The sequence below is a fragment of the Haplochromis burtoni genome, unplaced genomic scaffold (assembly GCF_018398535.1).
Source record: "Haplochromis burtoni strain Fernald_Lab_line unplaced genomic scaffold, NCSU_Asbu1 Contig_3, whole genome shotgun sequence".
In the NCBI taxonomy this organism is placed as follows: domain Eukaryota; kingdom Metazoa; phylum Chordata; class Actinopteri; order Cichliformes; family Cichlidae; genus Haplochromis; species Haplochromis burtoni.
The window spans coordinates 788,763-810,624 of NW_024582364.1; the positions used below are offsets into that span (position 1 = coordinate 788,763).

The 21,862-nt window shown below is 44.9% G+C and overlaps 1 protein-coding gene across 1 annotated transcript in view; it reads right to left on the reverse strand.

The window, feature by feature from the left end:
• Nucleotides 1–1,658: 1,658 nt before the first annotated feature.
• Nucleotides 1,659–21,862, reverse strand: part of ptch2 (patched 2) — a 28,736-nt gene continuing 8,532 nt past the window's right edge. The window contains exons 3-23 of the mRNA XM_005912827.2: nt 19,002–19,191; nt 18,844–18,913; nt 18,638–18,729; nt 16,403–16,511; nt 16,203–16,289; nt 15,981–16,102; nt 15,013–15,160; nt 13,940–14,071; nt 13,687–13,842; nt 13,441–13,533; nt 13,215–13,340; nt 11,979–12,360; nt 11,368–11,892; nt 10,705–10,847; nt 10,427–10,607; nt 10,050–10,330; nt 8,436–8,573; nt 7,980–8,122; nt 4,761–5,163; nt 4,098–4,671; nt 1,659–3,990 (exon numbers count right to left, since the gene is read on the reverse strand). Of these exons, the coding sequence (XP_005912889.1) occupies nt 3,956–3,990; nt 4,098–4,671; nt 4,761–5,163; nt 7,980–8,122; nt 8,436–8,573; nt 10,050–10,330; nt 10,427–10,607; nt 10,705–10,847; nt 11,368–11,892; nt 11,979–12,360; nt 13,215–13,340; nt 13,441–13,533; nt 13,687–13,842; nt 13,940–14,071; nt 15,013–15,160; nt 15,981–16,102; nt 16,203–16,289; nt 16,403–16,511; nt 18,638–18,729; nt 18,844–18,913; nt 19,002–19,191 (4,130 nt within the window). The 3' untranslated portion in view covers nt 1,659–3,955. The remainder of the gene's footprint in view (nt 3,991–4,097; nt 4,672–4,760; nt 5,164–7,979; nt 8,123–8,435; nt 8,574–10,049; nt 10,331–10,426; nt 10,608–10,704; nt 10,848–11,367; nt 11,893–11,978; nt 12,361–13,214; nt 13,341–13,440; nt 13,534–13,686; nt 13,843–13,939; nt 14,072–15,012; nt 15,161–15,980; nt 16,103–16,202; nt 16,290–16,402; nt 16,512–18,637; nt 18,730–18,843; nt 18,914–19,001; nt 19,192–21,862) is intronic.

Genomic DNA, 21,862 nt, shown 5'->3' on the forward strand with positions numbered 1-21,862 from the left:
TCCAGCCCTGCTGTGACCCATAACTGGACATGTTTTCTCGTCACTGAACTGTGACATTGCGCACAAATGTGATGACATCACTCGCTGAGCAAATGTTCTCATTAATGAAGAGCTTAAAACAAAATCAGCAGGGCCCGCGTTGTTCCTAGCTCGAGGCCGTACGTGAGATAGTAGAAACTAAGAGATATTTAGATTTAGCTTACCCCGAATATAGACACATAAACACTGCGTTGTGTTGTTGCTGTCTGCCTGTGTGCAAGAGTATGAGGCTTGTGTTAGATGTGCATGTGCATGACAGCGACTTCAAAAGAGCGAGGTATCAGATTCAGACATGGGCTGCTTTGCCTGGGCTGACAAACGAGGAGCTGTTGTGTGGGAAGCAAAGGAATTTACAGCATCTACCTTTTATCTACACAGGTGGGCCTGTGTGTATATGTGTGTGCATCTGCGCACGAGGAGGCAGGGATGTGGGTGTGTGTGTGTTTGAGAGAGAGAGAGCATGTAGCTTGTTTTATGTTTGTGTTTCAGAATCTGCAGTGCACATAAACACAAGAGTCTTGATGTTTGTGTGTGGGGATGTGCGTCCGAGATTTAGACAGATGAGTCACAACAATAATTCAGGCAACCGGTGATCCCAGGCACCTTACAGGTGGTTCAAAGCTCCAGTTCACTGGTTCCTACTGTTAAGTCAGGAAAGTGGGGACGTTTTACTCAGCAGGAAGACACACGCTGCTAAATGCTTGTCCGTGTGCGACAACTCTTTCTGACGGATTATTTCCTAACCCTAAACCTGTGCGGCTTTCAGGGGGTGTCAGATGACTGTCAGGAAGCTGAGGGCACTGTTATGCTTGCACAACACCTCAGGCACAGTGAGATAACAATAAATCTAAACCGATAAGACATCCAGTTCATTCTGCATGGAGTTTTCTGTCTTTTTCATGTCCTTAGATAATCATCATAAATTTGTTTATCATCCCTCTGATCTGTGAAACTCACATTTATTTGAACACGAACAAAACAGTGAGCGAATAGCTGCGTTTATGTCGTGTTATCCTTTAACTACTGCGTACCAGACAAATGTAGCAAGTATCTTGAAGACTTGGGATGAGGAAAATTAAGAATGTGGTCATCAAAATTTTATGCAGAGTTGGGTTAACTGGGGATTCCTAATTGTGATAGGTGTGGATGTGAATGGTCGCCTCTCTCTGTGTTAGTCCTGCAACTGATTGGCATCTTGTCAAGGATGTAGCCTCTCTCCCTTTGACAGCTGAGGTAGGCCCCCAGCTCACACAGTTATCCAATACGCTTTGTAAATATGTTTTACTGTATGTAAGATTTACATTTTGACCTGAGGTTGGCAAAGAAATAAAGGGAAAGACAAATGTCCAAAGCAAAATTAATGTAATTTTCAGACCCAAATGAAGTGTAATCTTGTGCTTAAATTGGATGAGATGGATGGAGCATGCTTAAAAAGTTCATGTCTATCCTTCCCTGACAATATAATAAGGATGTATTAAAATCTTAGCCTTTATCTTAAGCATCTCTTTGATTTTACCGCTTTAGTAACTCAGCGCTTGTATGTCAAGGCCAGAAGGGTCAGCATGCTTCTACCCGACACCTCAACATCGTGTCTTGATGAGAGAACAGGCCACAGTGTGTGAGATGTGTGCTCCCATTTTATTTATTTACAGGGCAACAGGTGGACATACACACACGCAAAGACTGGCAAAGACCGAAGAAGCACTTTTTTTCATTCCATTTATTTTGTTAGTTAAATTTCTATAGCAGGTGAGGGAACATAATGGTCACACAAGGGTTTTTTCTTGAGCATAGTTTTCAGAAGTCACAGTGTTTTAGACGTGGACAAGAACATTTTTAAAACTGACAATGAAGAAGGAAGGGCCAAGAGGAGACTCAAAAACAAGGTGTAACAGTGACTCCTACACACCTTCTCCTTCATGGTCCTCCAACCGCCCCCTCTGCTTCACACACACACACGCATGCACACCTCCTGCTCTCTCACACACACACACATAAAGGCCTCAGCTCTAAAGTGTTGTGAACCCCTTCCCTCCCATGACCTCCCGCCCTCCAGTCCACCCACCCCCAAAGTCAACAGAACAATAAAATAAAAGCAAACTCAGCCACAAATAGATATATTTATATATAATATATATTTACTCTTTAAAAATAGAACTTCAGTCTAGATACTAACAACTGTACAAACTACAAAAATAAAAATTTAATATAAATAATTTATATGGCATGACATTAACATTTTTTTCTGAAATAAACTACAAATCAATGCAGGACTCCCTCACCCACCCCCTTCCCACAAGCGCGCACACACGCACCCGCACATTCACACACACACACACATACACACACGCACACACAGATACTGACAACACCTCCTGGCTGTCTATGGTGTGATCAAACTGTGAAAGGTGTTTTTGTTCAGCTGCAGTAGCTACTTGACTGTTTTTTCATATTTCCAAAATAAAAAAACAAAACAAAAAAACCAAAGCTGCCACTTGGAAAATGACACACACACACACGTAGACACACACACAAATAGATCTGCAAGTTTCTCCCTGCAATTATTTAACCTGGCAGTGATTAGACCAATACTGAACAAGAATAATAACAACTGAAACTCTGTAAAGCAAATGAAATGAAAGAAATGTAACATGACACATATATGAGGTTTGCATTAACAGACAGAGTGAGTCATTAGAAAAAAAAAAAGTGAGTCAGAGCGTGTCGAAGCGCTAACTAGATTGAAACCGGTTTACATCGTGTAATAATTGCACAGGGTCACGATAACAAGAGACCCTAATAACCCTAAAGCAGCCAGCAAAGAAAAGAAAAAGAAGAAAATAATAAACTAAAATAACTCCCTTTGCATTTGTGAATTTTAAGATTCCCTTTCAAAACTAATACGAGAAGGTGAACGACACTTTTGTTAAAGTGACAAAAGTAAACATCACCCACTGTAGAGCTTACAAAAACTGCAGGAAAAAAAAAGACATCAAAGCTCCTTCAAGTAATTTAAAACTGCAGAGGCCGTTGGGGCACAGGCAACATGAATTAAGCGTGTCATGATGGCTGACTGATCACATTCGACCATTTTCAGATAGATGGTGACAAGCGTCAGCCAATCACTGCCAATCGTGGTACACATTCTGTGTCTCGACAAGAGAAAGCGATAAAAACACATTTATACAATTACAACATAATACTGAGCTCTGAATGCTGTGATAACAGGGGAAGGGTGATGTAGTGAAGGCACGGCGGTTACTACTGTTAAGAAAACACCATCTGCTGTGTAAGTTTTTACAGTGCACACTATGGCAGAGAGTCTGTCAGATACAGAATACCTCACAGCGCAACACTGTGATAGATGCTAACAGGAGAAGGGGGAGGGAGGGGTACTGCATTTTTCTTTTAAGGCAAATTGCTTAAAATTATTTTTGAAGTGTAGCAGCAAAAAAAGGAACATAATACAAATAGAAATAAAACACTGACCATGTATGTTCAATAGCCTATAATCTTAATAACATCTCAGCTTTGTGAAAACATATAGCACATTTCTTATTCTATACAGTGCAGGGGGGCAACCCAAAAAAAAAAAACACAAAAAAGAAACAAATAAAATCAACCACCCCACTTGAAGATAATCTTTTACATCTGAACTTTTACACAAGAGAATACCCAAGTTATACAGTACTCTTTTAAATAGCTTCCCTCTTGTTTAGTATTAAAATATATACTCATAAATTTATATAATTCTTAAAAGAAATATTTTTTTCGTCTTAACACGTCCTTGAAGTAAAACCTCTCATTTATTCTTTAGAGTCTATGTACAGCTGTCAATGTGTGACGTGACGCCATGTGGACGTTCTGGGGAGTAGCCCAGAGATTCGAAGAGAGAGGGCGAGGCGTGTGAGAGGGTCTAGCAGTCTTTGGGTGCCTGGATCCTCAGCTCACCTGCAGCAGACAGAAGACAGAGAGCGATCAGACTTTAGGCACGGGGGACATTAAGTCACGGTCACATGTTACTGTCAGTGACAAAGAAGCCTGAAAACTTTGCTCACCTTGTGTCTTGTCAAGCTGATATTCTGTCTGGCCCTGTGTTGCTTCCAAGTCCTGGAGCTCTAGAGAGTCTCTTTTACATGAAGAAAAGTTTGTTTTGTCACCACATGTCCTCTTAGCAGCCTCAAAACAGTCTGACTCGCTGTCCGTGTCAAAACCTTCATGCATGTAGCCTTGGTATGCTGCTCCCGGCAAGGTCGGGTGGACAGCCACTGTCACAGAAGCCGTGGCTGTAACCATAGTAACAGGTCCCCCAGCGGAGCCTTGTTGTGTTGGCAGGGTAGAGTTGCTATGGCTATAGCTCAGCCCTTTAGTCCTGTTTGGCTGAGGCCCTCTAACGTTCTGGAACCTGGGGCCGCTCTGAAAAGTCCTCCCAGGAAAGTGGGCTCTGTCGCCGGGTAAGTGTTGGCCAGGCTGAGCCTGGAGTCTCTGGGAGCCCCTCTGCTGCTCCCGCTTGTTTTCATCCCAGCATGTAACCTGGGATCCAAGAGGAGACTGTGCAATGTAGGAAGATTCACTTAATGGTTCAATCCTCCCACCAGGAGCTGTTGCATTTTCTCTAAATGGCTTCACCACCTAAAACAAAGAAATGTTTACAGTTAACTTTCAGAAGATTTGATGAACAATAGGGCAGCTTAATTTGTCTGCGTGCTCATGCAGCGTACCGTAAGTTTAGGGAAGCTCGGATCTTTGCTCGCTTCCAGCAGTATATGAGATGTTGCTGGTGGAACGCTGGTGTGCGATGCTAAGTATGCACTCCGTTCACAGTACTTATAATCCTCCTCCCCAATCCCTGATGTAGTGGTCAACTCAGAGTAATACTCAGAGTCTGATGACTCAGAAAACGCCTGTTGACGAGAGCGTGGGTTGGGGTGGCCTGTGTAGTACCCATGATGGGTCATTGGTGGAGGCAGCGGAGGCTCTGGAGAAGGTGACGGTAGGCAGCTGGCATTGTCAACCGGGGTGACCTCAGCCGGAGGACCCATCATGGAGAGGAGGACTGGGAGGAGAACCAAGCCATTAAGCATCCCCAAAACAGTCAGGATGGCTAGCACAGCGAAGAAATACCTGAAGGATGGAGAGACATGAGATGTTAGTTTGGGCGTGAACCGAAAACAGACACGACAAAGAATCAGTGTCAGAATAAAAGCAAACGGTAACACGCAGTAGTGACTGATATCTGTTAATGCATTTAACCATCCTGAAATCAGACAAATGCCAAAGGACAGAGCAGGTCTGTCATCTCTCTTTAGCCTATTGGCAATTTTTTCAATCAACTGGAACGTGCAGTGACAGGGCTGCAATTCATTTAATCCTATTTTCTTTTGCATGCTAAGTTTTATAGGGATTTGGCTAAAATACAGATGCATTAAAACTGTCAGCCAAGCTCATGACACTTTCACACAAAGTACAAGACATTTAACATTTGACAAATGTTTGGGTTTTTTTTTTTTTTTTTTTTGCTTTATCCATTTTTCTATTTAACATTTTTGTTATGCAACACATTTTTTTCTTTTCTTTAAATGGACAAAAACACACGTGTGTGTGCGGCTCCAAACACTCCAAACACACACATAGTTGGCACATGAGGAAGGGAAGTAGCTCTGGGGAAGAATACAGGGAAAGCCCAGTGTTTGTGTATCAAAGGCGAGGGGGTTGGGTGGTGGGGGCAAATCTGATTCCCTGCTTAGTCCAACTAAAACATGCTTTGATGCCTCCACTGCTGCTGCTACAAGATATTCTCTCGCTCGTTTTCTTTTTTTCTTTCTGCTCACACTGTGCGTGTGTGTGTGTATGTGTGTGTGTTTCCATCTCTGTACAGCTCTGAGGAGGCCAGGGGTGGAGGCAGGCCACAAGAAAGAGCTCCCCAAGAAAATTAGAGAGGACTCCACTTAAACACTAACAGAAAGCAGGGAGACAGTGAGATGCTAACCACCAGCCAGACTTAAAGAGGTAAAACAAGAAAAAAAAGAGGGAGGGAGGGAAAAAAATGACAGTTGGTATGAGGGAAAAAAGCCAACAAGGACAAGGATAATAGCTGCAGAGTGTTATGGAAACATTCCCTCTCAATGGACTACTACAGTGATTATTACTACTACCTCACTTGACAAAGGTCACTCTTTTGTCTGATATGTTTGCTCTTTTCCTCTCTAGCAGCTGTCCTTATTTTCCTCTGTTATCAGAAGGATATTCATAAGCTGCTTTGCCAAAACCCTGCGGGGACGCACATATTTAACAAGCATGCTTAATCGAATTAATGCGCATTCACCTGCAGATGGCGAAATGATAAATAGTTTATCAATATTATCATTACTATTTTAGAATGGCGTCCACATTTGAGCTCACTTGCTTTTACCCCAAAATGACAATTCTTTACGTGGCGGAAAAAGAGACAGAAAGAAAGAGAGTGAGACGTTGGTGGGACCTCCAACAGCGTCTCACTGTTAGGAATTCTGTTGTTTATATAAACTGTAATCTTTTCCATTCGTTGTCAGGCCTGCAGAGTCGTATGTGTGTGTGTAAGAATGAGACAGTAAGCGCTTACACGCATGTACGTATGTGCGTTTCTCCACGTGTGTACACCCGTGTGTGTGCGTGCGTGCGCACTGACTTGTGGCCTGCCTGCATGCATGCACATTCTACGTAAGTATGTGTGTGAGAGAGGTCTCTGAGCAGAGCTGAATTAGGCGTGCTGTTTATTCAGTGCATTACAAGGCCAGGAGATGTTTACAGCAGTATATTTATGCTACTCCCCAGCTAGCCAGCCTTGGCTTCCCCCAATCAGCTACAGCTACAGCTAAACAAGACCTCCAACAGAGACTAGTCCCCTCTGTCTCTCCTTCACGCTCTGTTTTTTTGAAAATTGTCTCTCAAAAACGTGAGCAGAGAAAAAGTACTGGAAATTTGCTCTGGCACCCTTAATTCCAACCCAACTTCCCAGGTATTCTCAAATTCCCGCTACCTAAATATATGTACATTTCTTTATGAGTGTAATCCAACAGTTTTGGAAGATCTACTCATCAGGCTGTGACCTAGCCACCCACAAAGACCTTATGTCCTTGTACGGAAGCCACCCTCAGAAAACGTCTCCTGCTCCCTTTGCTTCTGTCTCCGTTTCTGAAGAAAACTGTGCTTTTTATGTCATGGAGGCCTGCTGCAGTCTGTGAGCTCAAGGCTGTGGTTTAGGGTTTGGGCCGAGACCACATTCGGCTGAAAAACATGGAGGTATTCGCCTTTTTTCCACTCTGACCATGAAACAGTGGTAGAAAACACACGCACACAGAGCAGATGCGCACACAATTTACACTCACCAGTGTAGACTCTCTTACACACACACACCCACACACACACACACACACACACACACAAACAGAGGGTCTGTTGGTGGGCCGCAGAGCATCTGACCAGTTCAAATTTAGCTCCACTTTTTTTTCATTACGGCATCCAACGTGGAAGGCGGGAATGCCAAACAGATGATAGGAATTTTTACAGATTCCCCTGTGTGTGTGTGAAAGAGACAGCGTGAAAGAGTGAGAGGGAGACACCACCCAGTGGGCAGCAGAACACTTCCATGTTTACAAGCAGCTGCTACACACGCCCTTGATGTTTTCCCCATTTGTTTCACTCCAAGCTCGAGGAGTCAGATGCGTGTGCGCTCCCAGAGTGACAGAACCAGGTGCTTATTTGTCACTGTTTGTGTGTCTCTGTGTGTGTCTACAAAAACAACAAAAAAAGGACTTCCACCTGCATGTAGACCTCCAAAGTGAGGTTTCCTACTGCACCCAAAGTGAGATGAGACAACCGGCTCCACACAAAATGCTGATTCTTCTAAAGGTAGCATATGACCTTTCCGAATGAACACACACACACACACACTCACTTACCTCATGATGAAGTCAAATTCGGACCCGGCCAGCATGAGAACACCCAGCAACGTGGAGATCGCTCCGTCAACCACCGGGGCAAACATGTGCTCCAGCGCCACCGCCGAGCGCTTGTTTCTGTTGCCAATTGCTGTCAGGAAGCCCTGCGGAAGAGAGAGGGGGGAAGGTGGGGAAGAGAAGTGAGTTGGAAATCTTGCCGATCACACAAAACTTGTGCTTGCGGTGAGGCTTTGGCAAGCCTTCCCTAGTTCCTGCATTTGGTTTTGTTGAGGATTACAACACTATGCTACAAGACAGTAGAGTGTGCACGGAAGCAGGTTGCCACCATGAGTGAGCAAGCCAACACCTCAATAATTTTAAAATAGCCAACTTTTCGCCAGTTATAAATAAAATATTTTGTAATGCATTTTCTTCTATTAGATATGATTAGGTGGTTAGGTGCTGCTCATTCCTTACCAGAGCGATGTGAACAGTGAACTCCACTCCGATGCCCACGGAAGCGATCAGGATGACCACAGGAATGGCACTCAGCTTGATGCCAATTAGACCCATGATGCCAAACAACTCCACAGTCATCATGGCCAAGATAAACACCTAAAAGCACACATGAAATTTAGCGTTACCACTTTTCCAGTGCAGGAAATGTTAAGCCAGCCAACACAGTAGGATGAAAAAAGAAGATATGGCTAAACGAGATTGTAAAATTAAAGCATTTCAACTACGATAATGCTTTTCTTTCTAGCGGAGTCCTGCTGCCAGAATCTTTGACCCTGTGGTCAAGATCTTAATGACATGAGATCAAATTTCCCACCCTCGGGTTAATCCCATCCCCCTCGCCCACTCCCATATTCCTTCTTTCTCTTTCTCTTCTTCCTTCCCATAGGTGCTTAACACCAGAGATTGACAGCACCAAAGGCAAAGTGTTTGCACCACATTCACATTTACTTGTCCATAACAAATTATCTTGTTTCATTTTTTTTCCACAAGATTTTTAGCCTGTGTCGCTCATTTTATTGTTTTCTGACATTTAATACAACAGCTAAGTAATGCAGTGCCACAGCTTTCGAATGCCTTCATGTGGGGTGTTACTGTAAAACCGCAATACAAACAGCAACAACAATCCTTAGAAAACAAGGAGGAGAAAGCAGTTCCTGGCCAACGGCGGCTTTTGATCCCAGCGGGGGCTTTTAGCTGGGGCATAGTTAAATTGGAAATGATAAAAGCTGTTTTACTGCTCGACCACATACAGGCTGGGTGAAGCCTTCACATGCTGGTTGATGCTTGGAGACCATGCATGCACGTAGCTTTGCCTCTCTGTCTGAGAGACTGTGTTGTGTTGCTGTCTCAATCAGCGCTGCTGTGGGCCGCTGCTTAAATTAAACGCATTCCTGCTGAAACTGGCTCTGTAGTTGAGCTACAGACCCCTAATGGGGCTATGGGGATGTGTGTTTCTGTGTGAGTTTGGGGTCTTTGAGGACCACCGGTCCCACCAGCTTGTGTGTGAAATGTTATCCATCTGTTGACCACTCAGATTGTCTCTTTTCCGCTCTCCCACACGCACATACACGTACAGACAAATATCCCTGATGGATGGGTTGTGCAGGCCAAGGTCGCAACTGGGCAGATCTGTCCTGTCCCCAAATCTCTCCCTCTCCCTTTGACAAAAGGAGTGAGAGAGTTGGAGGTAGAGGCTTCAGGAGGGTAAAGCCTTTCTTGCTCCTTTGCATTTCCTTTTTTTTTTTTAGGCTCGCAGAGTGACATTAGAATAACAAAGGGCCTTGTGTGTGTGTGTGTGTTGTGTGTGTGTTGTGTGTGTTGTGTGGTGGTGTGTGTGTGTGTGTGTGTGTGTGCATGCTGGCCCTCAACAGAGAAAAAAGGGGCCCCCTAGACAGTGTTATTGAGCTATGCTGAGAAGGGTGAAAATAAAGAGAGCGAGAGGGAGGAAGGGGTTAAGGATGCTAAGTTAGGATGAGGTGGAGAATTAAAAAAAAAAAACAGAATCGATGTGGAAAAATGCATGATATGAAGGAATAAAAAAGTGGAGTGCAGGATGAAGAGCTATCCACTTACAATGATGCCTGCAGTCCAGGGGTTGAGCAGGAGGATCGCACAGACCAGGAAGGTGCAGGCCAACACCACACTGATCGACAGCAAGAACCAGTGTCGGAGGCCAATGTACTGCTCCCAGAACAGGAAGGGGTATCCGTTGGGGTAATTGAACACACCCTTGCGGCCAAACTCATCGCAAATGGTGCGCACGCTCTCGATGGCTTCCACAAAGTCGCTGGCCTGACGAAGGCCGTTCAGGTAGAAGGGGAACTGAGCAAACTCCAGGGGCTCTGCAGCTGGGACTGCGAGAGGAGATTAAAAGAAGGTAAAGTGATTTTGTATTCACACTGTAAGTCACCTTTAAATGCATCCACTCTGACCAAAATCAGATGACTTACTGCGCAGATTTTCCCCTGTAGTGTCATACTTGTCATGAATCCATTCTCTGGGGTGAGGGTAGAAGTTGGCCTGAGATGCAGCGTAGCCCAGGGGATCATTACTGACCCAGACTGTCAGGTAAATGTAAAAAACCTCCGGGGGAATCAAACCCTCGACATCCACCAGCCGACGAGAGGTCAGCTAGAGAAAAAATTAGCATTTGTTGATTATATTTTCATCTATAATGCCAAGCAAACATATTATGAGACAAAGCCTTTTATCTTTTTTTTTAACTCACCTGGCTGTAGTTAAAAGGCTCTTTCTTGGAGCCAGTCTGGATCAGGAGCTTGTATGCCAGAGCCCCGTCTTCTGTGCCGTTACGATAGCTGTCAGCGGTAATTCTGCCTGCCTGCCAGTCAGCATCAAAAGCCGCCTGAAGACCTGTGTGTGAGGTAGAACACACAAAGAAGAGAGAGGATTATTGAGGCTGTCATTTATAAATGCTTTGATTTCTGTTATCATAACAGTTCTTCTGCATGTCTGCCTGTGTGAGCAGTGATGCTGAAAATGTGGAATATCAAGTTTCCTTTTCTGGATCAGATTGACCTGATCGCTATTACTTCTTCTTCACTGGATCTGTGACACATTCTAGCCTAAGGACGCGCACACACACACACACACATGCCAAGATAGCCTATGACCTCAAACCGTGAGCGAGTACGTCACCTCTGAGCCCAGGTGGATGCAGTCTAACAATATGACTGAACTTCCACTCACCCTTTGCACATTGTAACCCCCACACCCATTAACCCACTCACTGTTGTCTTTAGCAAAAAGCATGTCTGAAAAAACCTAATGCATTAAATAGCAGACTCATTATCAGAAAGAGACAGAAAGAAGTTATTACCTAACTCCCTCTAAAAAAAAAAAAACCCAAAATAACATTACTCTGAATTCTTACCTCTGAGCCAATCCTGGAAATAGTGCAGCCACATGCGGGGCAGTTTGTTGTCGCTGTCTCTGACCACATATCGAACTGAGTTGAAGGCGTTGTGCAGCTGAATCAACAGCCTTTGAGATCGGGCATAATCGAATCCATCCATAGTAACCAGGTACATGTTATAGAAGGAGAAATACTTGAACTGGGCGTCGATGAAGTCGTATTCCTTGGTGTCACGTGGCACGATATCGGTCAGGTAAAGGCCGTCATGCACCATGGTGGTACCGTACAGGCTGAGGCCCAGGAGGCACAGGAAGAGAACAACCACGGCTGCTTTGCTTTTAGGCTTAAGGAGCAGAGGGGCATATTTCTCCCTGGCAAAATTGGACAGGTTCCAGTGCAGGAAAGGGAGCGGTACACACTTTTTCCCTGATCTGGAGTCCTCCACCTGGGCTAAGAGGTCTCGTGTGGAGCTGGAGGTAGGGGTGAAGAGCTGGGAGCCATAGGGGTCTGGCACAGAGGTGGTGGTGGGGGAAGGAGAGGCGGCTAAAAGGAGGAAATACAAGCAGGAAATGAGCATTCCAGTATCATAAATTGCTGTATTGTCAGAATCATCATAGAGTTCAGTTTACCTTGAGGCTGGGAGGGAGGGCAGAGGATGATGGAAGGAGGGCTGGTGGAAATCTGTGAGGTAGGCGGCAGAATTGTTACAATATGCTGGCCTGCCGCGTCGCACTGCGTGAACGCCTGCACCGTCGTAGTGATTTGGGTGCTGGTGGTGATGGTCGAGCCTGCAGTGTACTGGTGCGTGTGCGCCGTTGTTGGCGTGTGAGGCTGTTCTCCGGCGTCCGATAACTCTTGAGGGGAGAGGTGGATGACGCGATCGGAGCACGGGCTGTAGAGACAGCAGAGGATGTCCAAACGCTTGTCCTCGCGACGGTGGAGGTCCAAACTGAGGATGGCGGGGAAGATGAGCAGCACCATGGCAAAGTTAAACACAACCACAATGGCCGCCTAGGGAGAGGGAGAAAAAAATACAGAGTGAAATAAGAGCAAGATAGAGCTAAGAAGAGACTGAACAGGATATAAAATTACAGACACACCAGCCCAACTGGGAAGAGTCAAGACTTTTTTTTAAATTCCTGACACCACAGCCCGGTAAGTAAAGCAAAGCTCTTCTCTAAATCACCAGCCACGAATACTAAGCGAGCCAGGAGGGGAAAGAAAAGAAAGAAGTCACAAAAAAATATAGAAAGATATATATAAATATAAAGTTTGAGCAAAACCATCACCCTTCACCAGTTCAGCTACAGCCTCCCCGCTCACCCGTCCCCTGAAGCTGACATTCTAACTGGCTGTGGTTTCCAGAGTGTGTCCATCTTTGTGTGTGTATTTGTGTGCGAGCTTGTGTGTTTCAGACCACCCACAGTTAGTCACAGATCAGAGAAAACCGCCTTGACGGCCCAGTGATATACTGGTCCACTCCCTCCCTCTCCCTGCCGTTTTCTGTCTCTGTCTGTTCATCGCTGTCTTTGCTCTGATTATTCCCCATTATACATATTATACATATTATATGCGCATTACATATATATATATATATAAATATATATGCACACTTACACGCAAAGACATGCACACACACACACACACACACATACACATACAAAAAACGTTGGCCCTCTAGGTGCAGTGGCAATAAAACTAGGAACAAAGGCTTTGCTTGCTTTGAATAAATGTCAACTCTTTTAAGTTATCTCTTTCATTTTAAAAGGAGCCCAAGGCCTCATGGTGTGCGATTGTGTACAGCTTGTTTATGCATGCGCGCATGTGTGTGAAGGCGTGTGTCTGTGTATGTCTGCAAAACATACCTGCAATGAGAAAGCTCGGAGCGCAGGGATGGGTACTAGAGCAGCCATGAAAAATGCAATCATGTTGTTGATGGAAGTCAGAGCCACACTGGTGCCGGTGCGACGCAGACAGTCTCCTGTCCGCTCCTTTACAAAAGCAAAAAACAAAAACAGAAGACACAAATCAGAAGAGAGCAAAAAAGAGGACAGGACAAGGGAAGAGAGGAGAAGAGGCTTTTAAAGGTACCTTGAAGGGTATGTTGCTTTTAGTTTCTGTGAAGGAGTGAGCCAACAAAAACATATCATCCACACCAATCCCCAGTGCCAGGAAGGGAAGCACCTGGAATAGGAAAAACATCAGTCGAGAATAAAGGGTCTGAATGATCATTCAGCATGTGGAATCAAACTCTGTGATTTAAATCAAAGGAGGACCTCCTTAAATTTAAATGTGCTTATGAACTGAATGATGTACGCCGCTCCCTTTATGTTGTACCTGTGTCGTAGCGGCGTTGAAGGAGAGGCCAAGCAGGGAGCAGAGACCCAGTCCAGCTGCCACTGACAGAGCCACCAACAGCACCCCAGCCAACCCAACGGCCCCCTGGGATTTGGCGCAGTCCCATCTCAGCATGGTCACACAGGCATAGGCCAGCTGGAGAGGAGAAAATGTATTATTATTAAAGACAGTGAAATGATACAAGATACTTATTATCCATTAATAATGGGCAAACGTCAGTGACTATAATCACCATGAGCAGGTATCCTCCAGCCACCCTGATGACGCTGACATCAGAGAAGGATTTCATGATGTCATTGAGGGTTGTGGTGGAGAAAGCGTGGATGGACTGACTGGAGTTTGCTGGAATACTCTGGTGAACCACCTGATGGGGAAACATCAATCAACTGTTAAAGCGTTCTGCTGAAGAATAAAAAAAAACATACTACCCAATTTATAACTAAGCACTGTGGAAGAGCAACTGAAGGAATATGGACCTTGTTACACACATGGTTCAAAATCCCCCTAAACTACTACAGCCCTATATCTCAGGACCCCCTAAAATTTCTGTTTGAAATGTGCATGGCTGTGAAAGCGAGTAAGACGGCCCGAGTGTGTTTTTACATGTGCTAGCATGTGTGTGTGCGTGCATAAGTATGACAACTGAGGAGTAATGAGCACAGATGCCAGAGGTTGTGAGGTCAAAGGTGAAAAAGGATGGGATCGCATGGCTCAGAAGGCGTCTCCTGGTACTTCATGCCCATGAAGGAACCAAAGCGCCTGAAAGCCATTTACCTGTAAGCGTTCGACCATCATTTGCTATCTCGTACAGATCTGCGCTTGTACTTTAATATGTCGGGCTGGGGGGGCCTCATGTCTCTGTTTACATTTGAGTTTTGTTACCCCTCCTCCCCTCCCCAAATGCCCCTCCCTCCCGCTGTGCTTAGCCTCGCCGTGGTGGGTGTCAGCTATCACAGCAACAGCTTGTTCCTATAACTAGGGTCCTGACAGAGAGGGAGACGATTGGCCTACCACACACACAAACACACACTAACCCGGTGCTCTGGTCTGCCCTGCGATTCAGTTTACAAGGGAGCTGAAGACTGATGGAATTCAGACACTGCAGATTAAAGTCTCAGTGCGCTTGTGTGTGTGTTTATGTGTGTGTGTCAGTGAAGATGGCATGAGGACAAGGAAATGAGCTCTAATTTTTCTCCCCCTCCTCCTACATGATCTCAGTGACCACGAAATATCTTTATTTCTGCCCTGCTGTCCTTGAAGCATGGCGCGTTTAAAGGAGCGTGAAATCTGTGCGCGAGTTCATACCTCGACAAACTTTCTCTGCCAGGACTCAAGGATGGCGGTGGCTTTCTCCTCATTCCAGTTAATGTCGTGGATTTCGTAGTCGTCCTTAAAGTGCTCATATAGCTGCTTAGGACTCATCAGCAGGAACATGGTCTGGAGAGCCTCCGCACTGCAAAACATGCAAACAAAGTTTAGTACACATCAGGAATGATGAGCAACTCTTAAAAAAACCATAATGTAACCATTAAGTCTGAGTGTTTAGATGTTCCTTGTATTTGAAAGCAGGTGCCGTCTCTTCTAAGATTTGTCCGCCTGCCTGCTTGCCCATCTGCCAGTGTAAACAACTAAAAGCAGGTGTTATCTAGTCTGTCTGCTCATCTCTAGGCTGCAGTCCCAGATGTCCTCAGGTTTTCTTGGCACCAGCAAAGCAAGCAGCAGTGCCGCTCAAAATGTGAAAGAGATGATCATAAATCACATCCAAGAATAAGTGTGGCTCTTGCAGATGGGCCTGGAATCCTCTTTCATTCAAGGCTCTCTTGGGTCTGTGGAGGGGGGCTTGATCTGGGCTCTGACCCAGTGCTCTCACTCCATTTGTACTGGCCATGCTTTTATAGCCAGTCTGAAGATTGTCTTATAAAGAGCCCTGGGTTAGATGAAAGTGAATTTGAGTGTTATTCGCCTCCTTGTTTTTCGTCTTCTTCTTTGGTCCTGCACACAACAAATGTGCAGCAGGGTGGTGGGGCTTTATGTGACTGTCAATCATCTTTAATTGGCTGATCCCAGAACGGGGTCATTCAGGAAACTGATCCCTCTCGATATGAGGCATTCCTAGCATGTGTCTTCACTGCTGTTAGGGGGTTCCATAGATTCAGAGGGGAACTCGTGGCCTACTTGGCTGGTAGTGATCGCGTCGCATCCTTGTTATTGGATCCTTTAATCACACAAGAGGAAGACAATGTATAAATATACCCACAAAAACACACACACACCTCAGCAGAGCATCCTGGCTGTTCTTGACCCGCCCTCCCAAAATGAGCTCCTCTTGCCAGTGCATGAACTTCCGGCTAAAACCATGGCAACCACCCTGGAGACGCCCAGCAATGTCAGGACTCTGAATAAGAAAGCAGAAATGTCAATATGCGCGCCTCTTTGGTTTACTTTGTGTGCACTGTAAATAATTACTAAAGTTACACTCTTTCATGCGAGGTTACCTCTCCTAGCTCCTTGTTAGGTGCACTGAGGGGGCAGTCAGGGTCTAAGGGGTCTAGACACGGTCTGTTCATGTAGGCATGTCCCACCTGTGGAATCAAACAATGTTAGAGATGTCTCAGTACACAATAAGAGGTGTAAACATAGATGACACGCAGCCTTGTTTAGTAAAGATATCCATGTAATTTTTTCTGTGCATCACCTGGGCTTTGTCCAGCATCTCCTTGAACCCTTCCAGTGAGGTGAACTGGCTCAGCTCCTCCATCAGCTTGACTGGATCTAGATTCATCCACTGGATATCTTGCATACCCCTGCAGAGCAAAGACACACTTTATAATGGCAACAAACACACACACACACACACACACACACTGATTTTACATTATTTGTAGGAACTTAAGGAAGGAAGGCAACGTAAAATAGCTTTTATGAGCATGTGCCCACACGGCTACGTGGCTTTGAATTCTTCGCTAATGTTTACTCTGGGCAGGAAAACTTTTACTTCAGTTTCTCTCTCGCTCCTTTGTTGTGGTGGGCTACACAGGAGGCTAGCTGCAGATACAGGATAAAATAGCGTTTATTATCCTGTTTCACGCTGCCACAATGCCCAGGGAAAAGGCACAGTGGCTGCCTGCTCACTTTCATTCCTCAATGCCCTGCACTGAGTCATAACAATTACCTCTGCCTCCCAAACATCTTGATAAGGAGGGAGGGAAGGGAGAGGCCAGGAGGATGGAAGGCAGGGAAAGGGAAAACGGGCGAGGGATGAAATGTACATGGACAAATAACCTGTTTGTTAGCTTCATCTGTACTGCGCTGGTTTGCTCTGCAATGTGGCCTACATCAGGAAATGTAATGCACTTGCTCAAGGAAAATAAGAATTTTGGAAAAACTGGAGGAATTATGTTTGTGGTTTGTGATTCAGCGAGACAAAGGGAAATAAAATTATCCCAAAGTATCTGAACTCCAAGCTGAATCTCCCCCCGATGGCTCATGAAGAGAGCTGCTCTCCTATTCCCACATACCAGGGTCCCCCTTTTGCTGCTGGTTGCAAAGACACTCCTTTATCAGTTAGTTTTTGCTTGACTGGACCGGGCCTGGGCCCTTTTGTTTTTTCATAGATTGCTGCTTTTTGTTCTCCCCAGTTCTCTCACTCTCTTTCTCTCCCACTCTTCGCTCATTCTCTTTCCTGATCCCCCCTCCCCTTTTCTTGCTCTCTATCATACTCTTATTTCTTCTGTTTTTGAGTTGGTTTTTTTTGTTTTGTTTTTTTAAAAAATGGTTGGAGCAGAAGCTGAATAAAGGGACAGTCCCGCCAGTGAATGCAACAGGCTCTCGTAAGCTCAACGACGACAACAAATAAATGAAGAAGTTAAATACATTTAATAAATAACAGCAGATGTTGAGCACTGTGTGAATGTTTGGAAGATGTGTGATTCATCAAAGGCCCCCTTCTCTTTCTCTGGTGCTATGCTTTTCACACAAGCCAACAGGGAGATGCTAAGGATGGGAAACTTGTGTTTGTTTCTGTATGTGCTGGCTTGTCATGCAACATACCGCTGTCAGCTAAGACACACACATAAACAAATAATTCCTCTGCAAAGAAACATCTGCTATGATCTAAACTATCTTTTCTAAACTAAGCACACAATTGAAATATCACTTCTGACGAGGAAAAAAAGAGATCCCTTTCAGTGACTCAATTTCTCAAGAGAACTTTATCCCCTGCAGAAAAAAAAATAGAATCTCCAAATGCCCAAATACGCCCAGACTCCACTGTTAACTGTCTTGTAGGCTCTCTCTGTCCTTCTCGGGGGACTTGGGGCTTGAATACTGCCCATTTTATTTGTTGGACAACTTGGGAGCTAGGAGCCCGGGGCATTACCATGAGAATGCCGAGTGTTAGCCGTGAGCTGACAAAGCCAGCCCCCTCCCTCCTCCGGGGCCCCTGCACTGATGGACACTCACTCGTAAACTGAAAGAATGCTTACCATTGTCTGACCCAAAGGGCTCCCCTGCCACCACCACCACCGCCGCCACCGCCGCCTCCCCGCCCTCCGTTCTACCAACCCACCACCCAGTTGCTGTTACAGCCATCTACTCTCTCTCCATCCCTGCCTCGCTTGCTTGCCCGCTGCATCTCTCTCTAACCTTCTCTCTTTGAATTTCTCTGTCAGTACACCCCCTTTCAGTCCCTCTCTGGGCCCTAAAAGAACTCTATTACTGACCAGCACTGTCAGTCACAGCACCCACTGATAGACTACTGAAAGCCCAACTGTATGTCTCCATCCATCATGTGCTAAAAGTGACGGACCCCTCCAAAAGCTCTACTCAGATCAGATGGAAGCAGTGCATAGAAACAGCCAAGCTGTCAATGAAGTGCTTAAAAGTGCACCCAAAAAAAAAAAAAAGTTATGGCAAATATTCCAAGACTTACGGTAAATAGGCAGAGCCTCCCTGTAGCTTGGCCCCTTCCCAAAAGCAGTCCAATGGGGTGATTATCATACAGGGGAACAGCTTGTCAATCATCTGGGATCAGGAAATAGAAAAGAAAGAAGTAAACATCACAAATCAGTGATAAATAAACATAGACACACAAAAAACCCCAAACAAAACAAAACAGATATTTCTTCATCGACTTACCCTTTCGATCATGACGTTCTCTATAATGGGGACTCCAGATTTATAGCATATTTTATTAAGATCCCATGATCTAAGAGAAATAAAGGTTTTAGATTAAAAGTTTTATTAAAAAACACATGGGTGCGCGCAGCAGATCTTCACAGAGCATGTCCACTTACTTTCCAAACAATGACACCTGCACTTTGCTGGCGGACAGCGCGGCTTCCATGTGAACCAGCAAAGCTTCCTGGGTGAGAATGTTTGTGCCCTCTTCTTTGGGGGTCTGGATAAGCATCTGTGAGGTAAATACAGACTCCTCTCCCTGCTTTTCCCTTGTGTAGCGAAGCTCTGTGCTCACACGACTGCCAGCTAAAAAAGTAGAAATGAAAAGTGATTAGATAGACAGATAGATAGATTTTCTTTAATGCACACGCAAACACACTCACACATTTGTATCCTAATACAGAGTAGGTTTTGTGCGTACATATGCACATACATACACACACACACACACTTACACAAGAACACACACATATATTGACCAACGCCCTTGGCCTTCGCCAGTGTTGGTTTTGAAGGCACTTCACACAAGCCAGTGTCTGGCCAAGAGAAATGAGTAATACAGCTTCTCATTGGCTCCTTCTGCGAAACAGATGTGCCCTGTTAGTTAGTGAAACCAGCCTTCTGATGCCCCCAAAACGCTCTACTGCTGCTCTGTTTAGAGCAGCAGATACAGACCGGGACAATCTGAACTCGTAAAAAATAATTATGATGGGCACTTCATCTTTTATTCCTGATGTTTATGCACAGTTTTCAACCTTTAAAGGTTGTTTATTGGAAAATGTGTTCATCTCAGACTCTGTATTTCTCTGCAACGCTTCCTCAGCGGTGTTCTTGTGATATGGCATTGAAAGACATAAAAGTGCGAATGGATAAAGAACGGTGAATATATTCGTGGAGGAAAGAAATATGGCTGTCAGAGACGGTGATGAAGAGAAAAGTTAGAAAGCGGATGAAAAAAAATGTAGAGCGAGAGAGAGAGCGAGGGAGCAAGAGAGAGAGCGAGCTATGTTGTGCTGTGCAATAGACCCCAGCCCCCTAATTACAGGAGGTTGCCCTGAAAAGAGTTTGCCAGCCGGGGGGATCTGTGCCAGTGCCAAGTGGACATGAAACATGCCGCGCTGGATCACAGAGGGCCCGTCTGCCCCTCTTGCTGTCCCACTACACGACAACCCCAGAGAGACCGAAGGGAGGGGAGAAAAGAGGGAAGTGGTGGGAGTTTAGAAACTAGGGCTACCACCTTCTTGATTCTAATTTTTGTCAGTCGTTCACCCAATTTTACTGCACTGCACTTCGCAGCTCCGAGCATCTATTTCTTTTATCCTTTTAACACTCTCCCATCTACCTCTCTCTCCATCTCTTTCTCTCTCTCACACTCTCCCACTCTCTCTTTTCCCTCACGCTTTCTGGACCTCCCCCTGGCTGGAACAGGCTCCCATAATTGATGGGGAGAAAAGAAAAAACAAACTATTCAGCCTACGCCGCAAAAGTGTGAGATCAGGTTAGAACTGCGGTCCTCTGTGACACAGTCCAATATTTCTAGGCTTCGCTTTCAAGGCTTAATTACATTCACAGGGCCTCGACACTATCGGGTCACCTTGTTTATTTGCAGTCACTGGTGTCGGGCTTAGTGCATCTCACAAAGAAAACACTTCAAAATGGGACACGCTCTTGTTTGATGTTCTTTGCACAAAAACTTTTCTTTTTTTTTCTTTTTTTTAAAGCTAATGTATTTATAAACCACAGCAGGACATATGTGAAAGAAATAATTCTGCCTGGAATTTTGGAAATGTTAGAAAATGAGATTTAACTTTTATTAAGTCATTTTCATACTGTCATGAAGTGTAAATACGAGATTTAGTGTAAAACATTTTAATCTTCGTGGCCCCGCTTGGGTTTTCTTGCCCCACTAATTTCCAATCAAAAAGGAAAAAAAACCACTAAAAAACTGAACACTTTCCGTTTGAGGACCTCTTTGACATCTGTTAAACCTTTTTTGACATTTCGTATGTTAACCTCTGCAGCGTGGGGTTTTGATCCCAACAGGAACTGGGTGGCTCGAAGAGACTCTGGCTCTGTAATTACAGGCCTCCTGAAGTAAATTATAGCTATTTGTGTCTCGTTCCTCCCATCTGGACCACCCAGGCAGCCAGTCCTCTCTCGTTTCTCTCTCCCTCTCTTTCTCGCCTTCTCTCCTCAACCCCTGGTCCGGCCCCAACCACCCGACTTCTAAGCTTCCCCAGCACTCAGCTCTGCTCAAGTTCACCACTCTCTTCATAAGAAGCCTCTCCGTCTCTACCTTTCTTTCCCTGTTCCTCGTCCCCCTTTTCTCTCTCTCTTTCTGAGGCTGTTTTTCCCTTTCTCACTCTTTTTCAGTTTCCCCCCCTCTACCCTCTCCCTTCACCCAGGCTTCGCTCCTCACAGCCTTAAAGAGACAGTTCCCAGAAACTTTCTTCCCACCCTGGGAAAAAAGCACCTTTGAAGGTGTAAAGCTGGGTTTTAACAGCCCAGTGGCTGGGAAGTTTATTACACGAGCGATTCTGAAACATGAAATATTAGTCCTTGTTTGGCAACATGATCAAAATTGAAAAAAATAAAAATAAATAAAAAATAAAAATGGGGGGCTTGGAGATGGGTGAACACAAATGATCGCAGCTCTAAATCACATCCCATCGGTTTGTCGAGATGCTTTCGCGATACTCGACCACCATCTTACAAATTTTAGCAAACAATTCGACTCTGATGGGTGCAACATGTGAATTCATTTACTAGCTTCACCACTAAAAGCACTTTCACAACAGTTACGACATTGGGAAAGTGAAAAGCGAGGGGAAAATGTCATAACAAGCCCTGACATGGTTTCATGGCTGTGGGTGTACAAAAAATAAAAAATAATAATAATGTTTTTAAGAAAGCGTGTTTTCATGTGCCGGTGTGTGTGTGTGTTTGTGTGTGTGTGTGTGTGTGTGTGTGTGTGTGT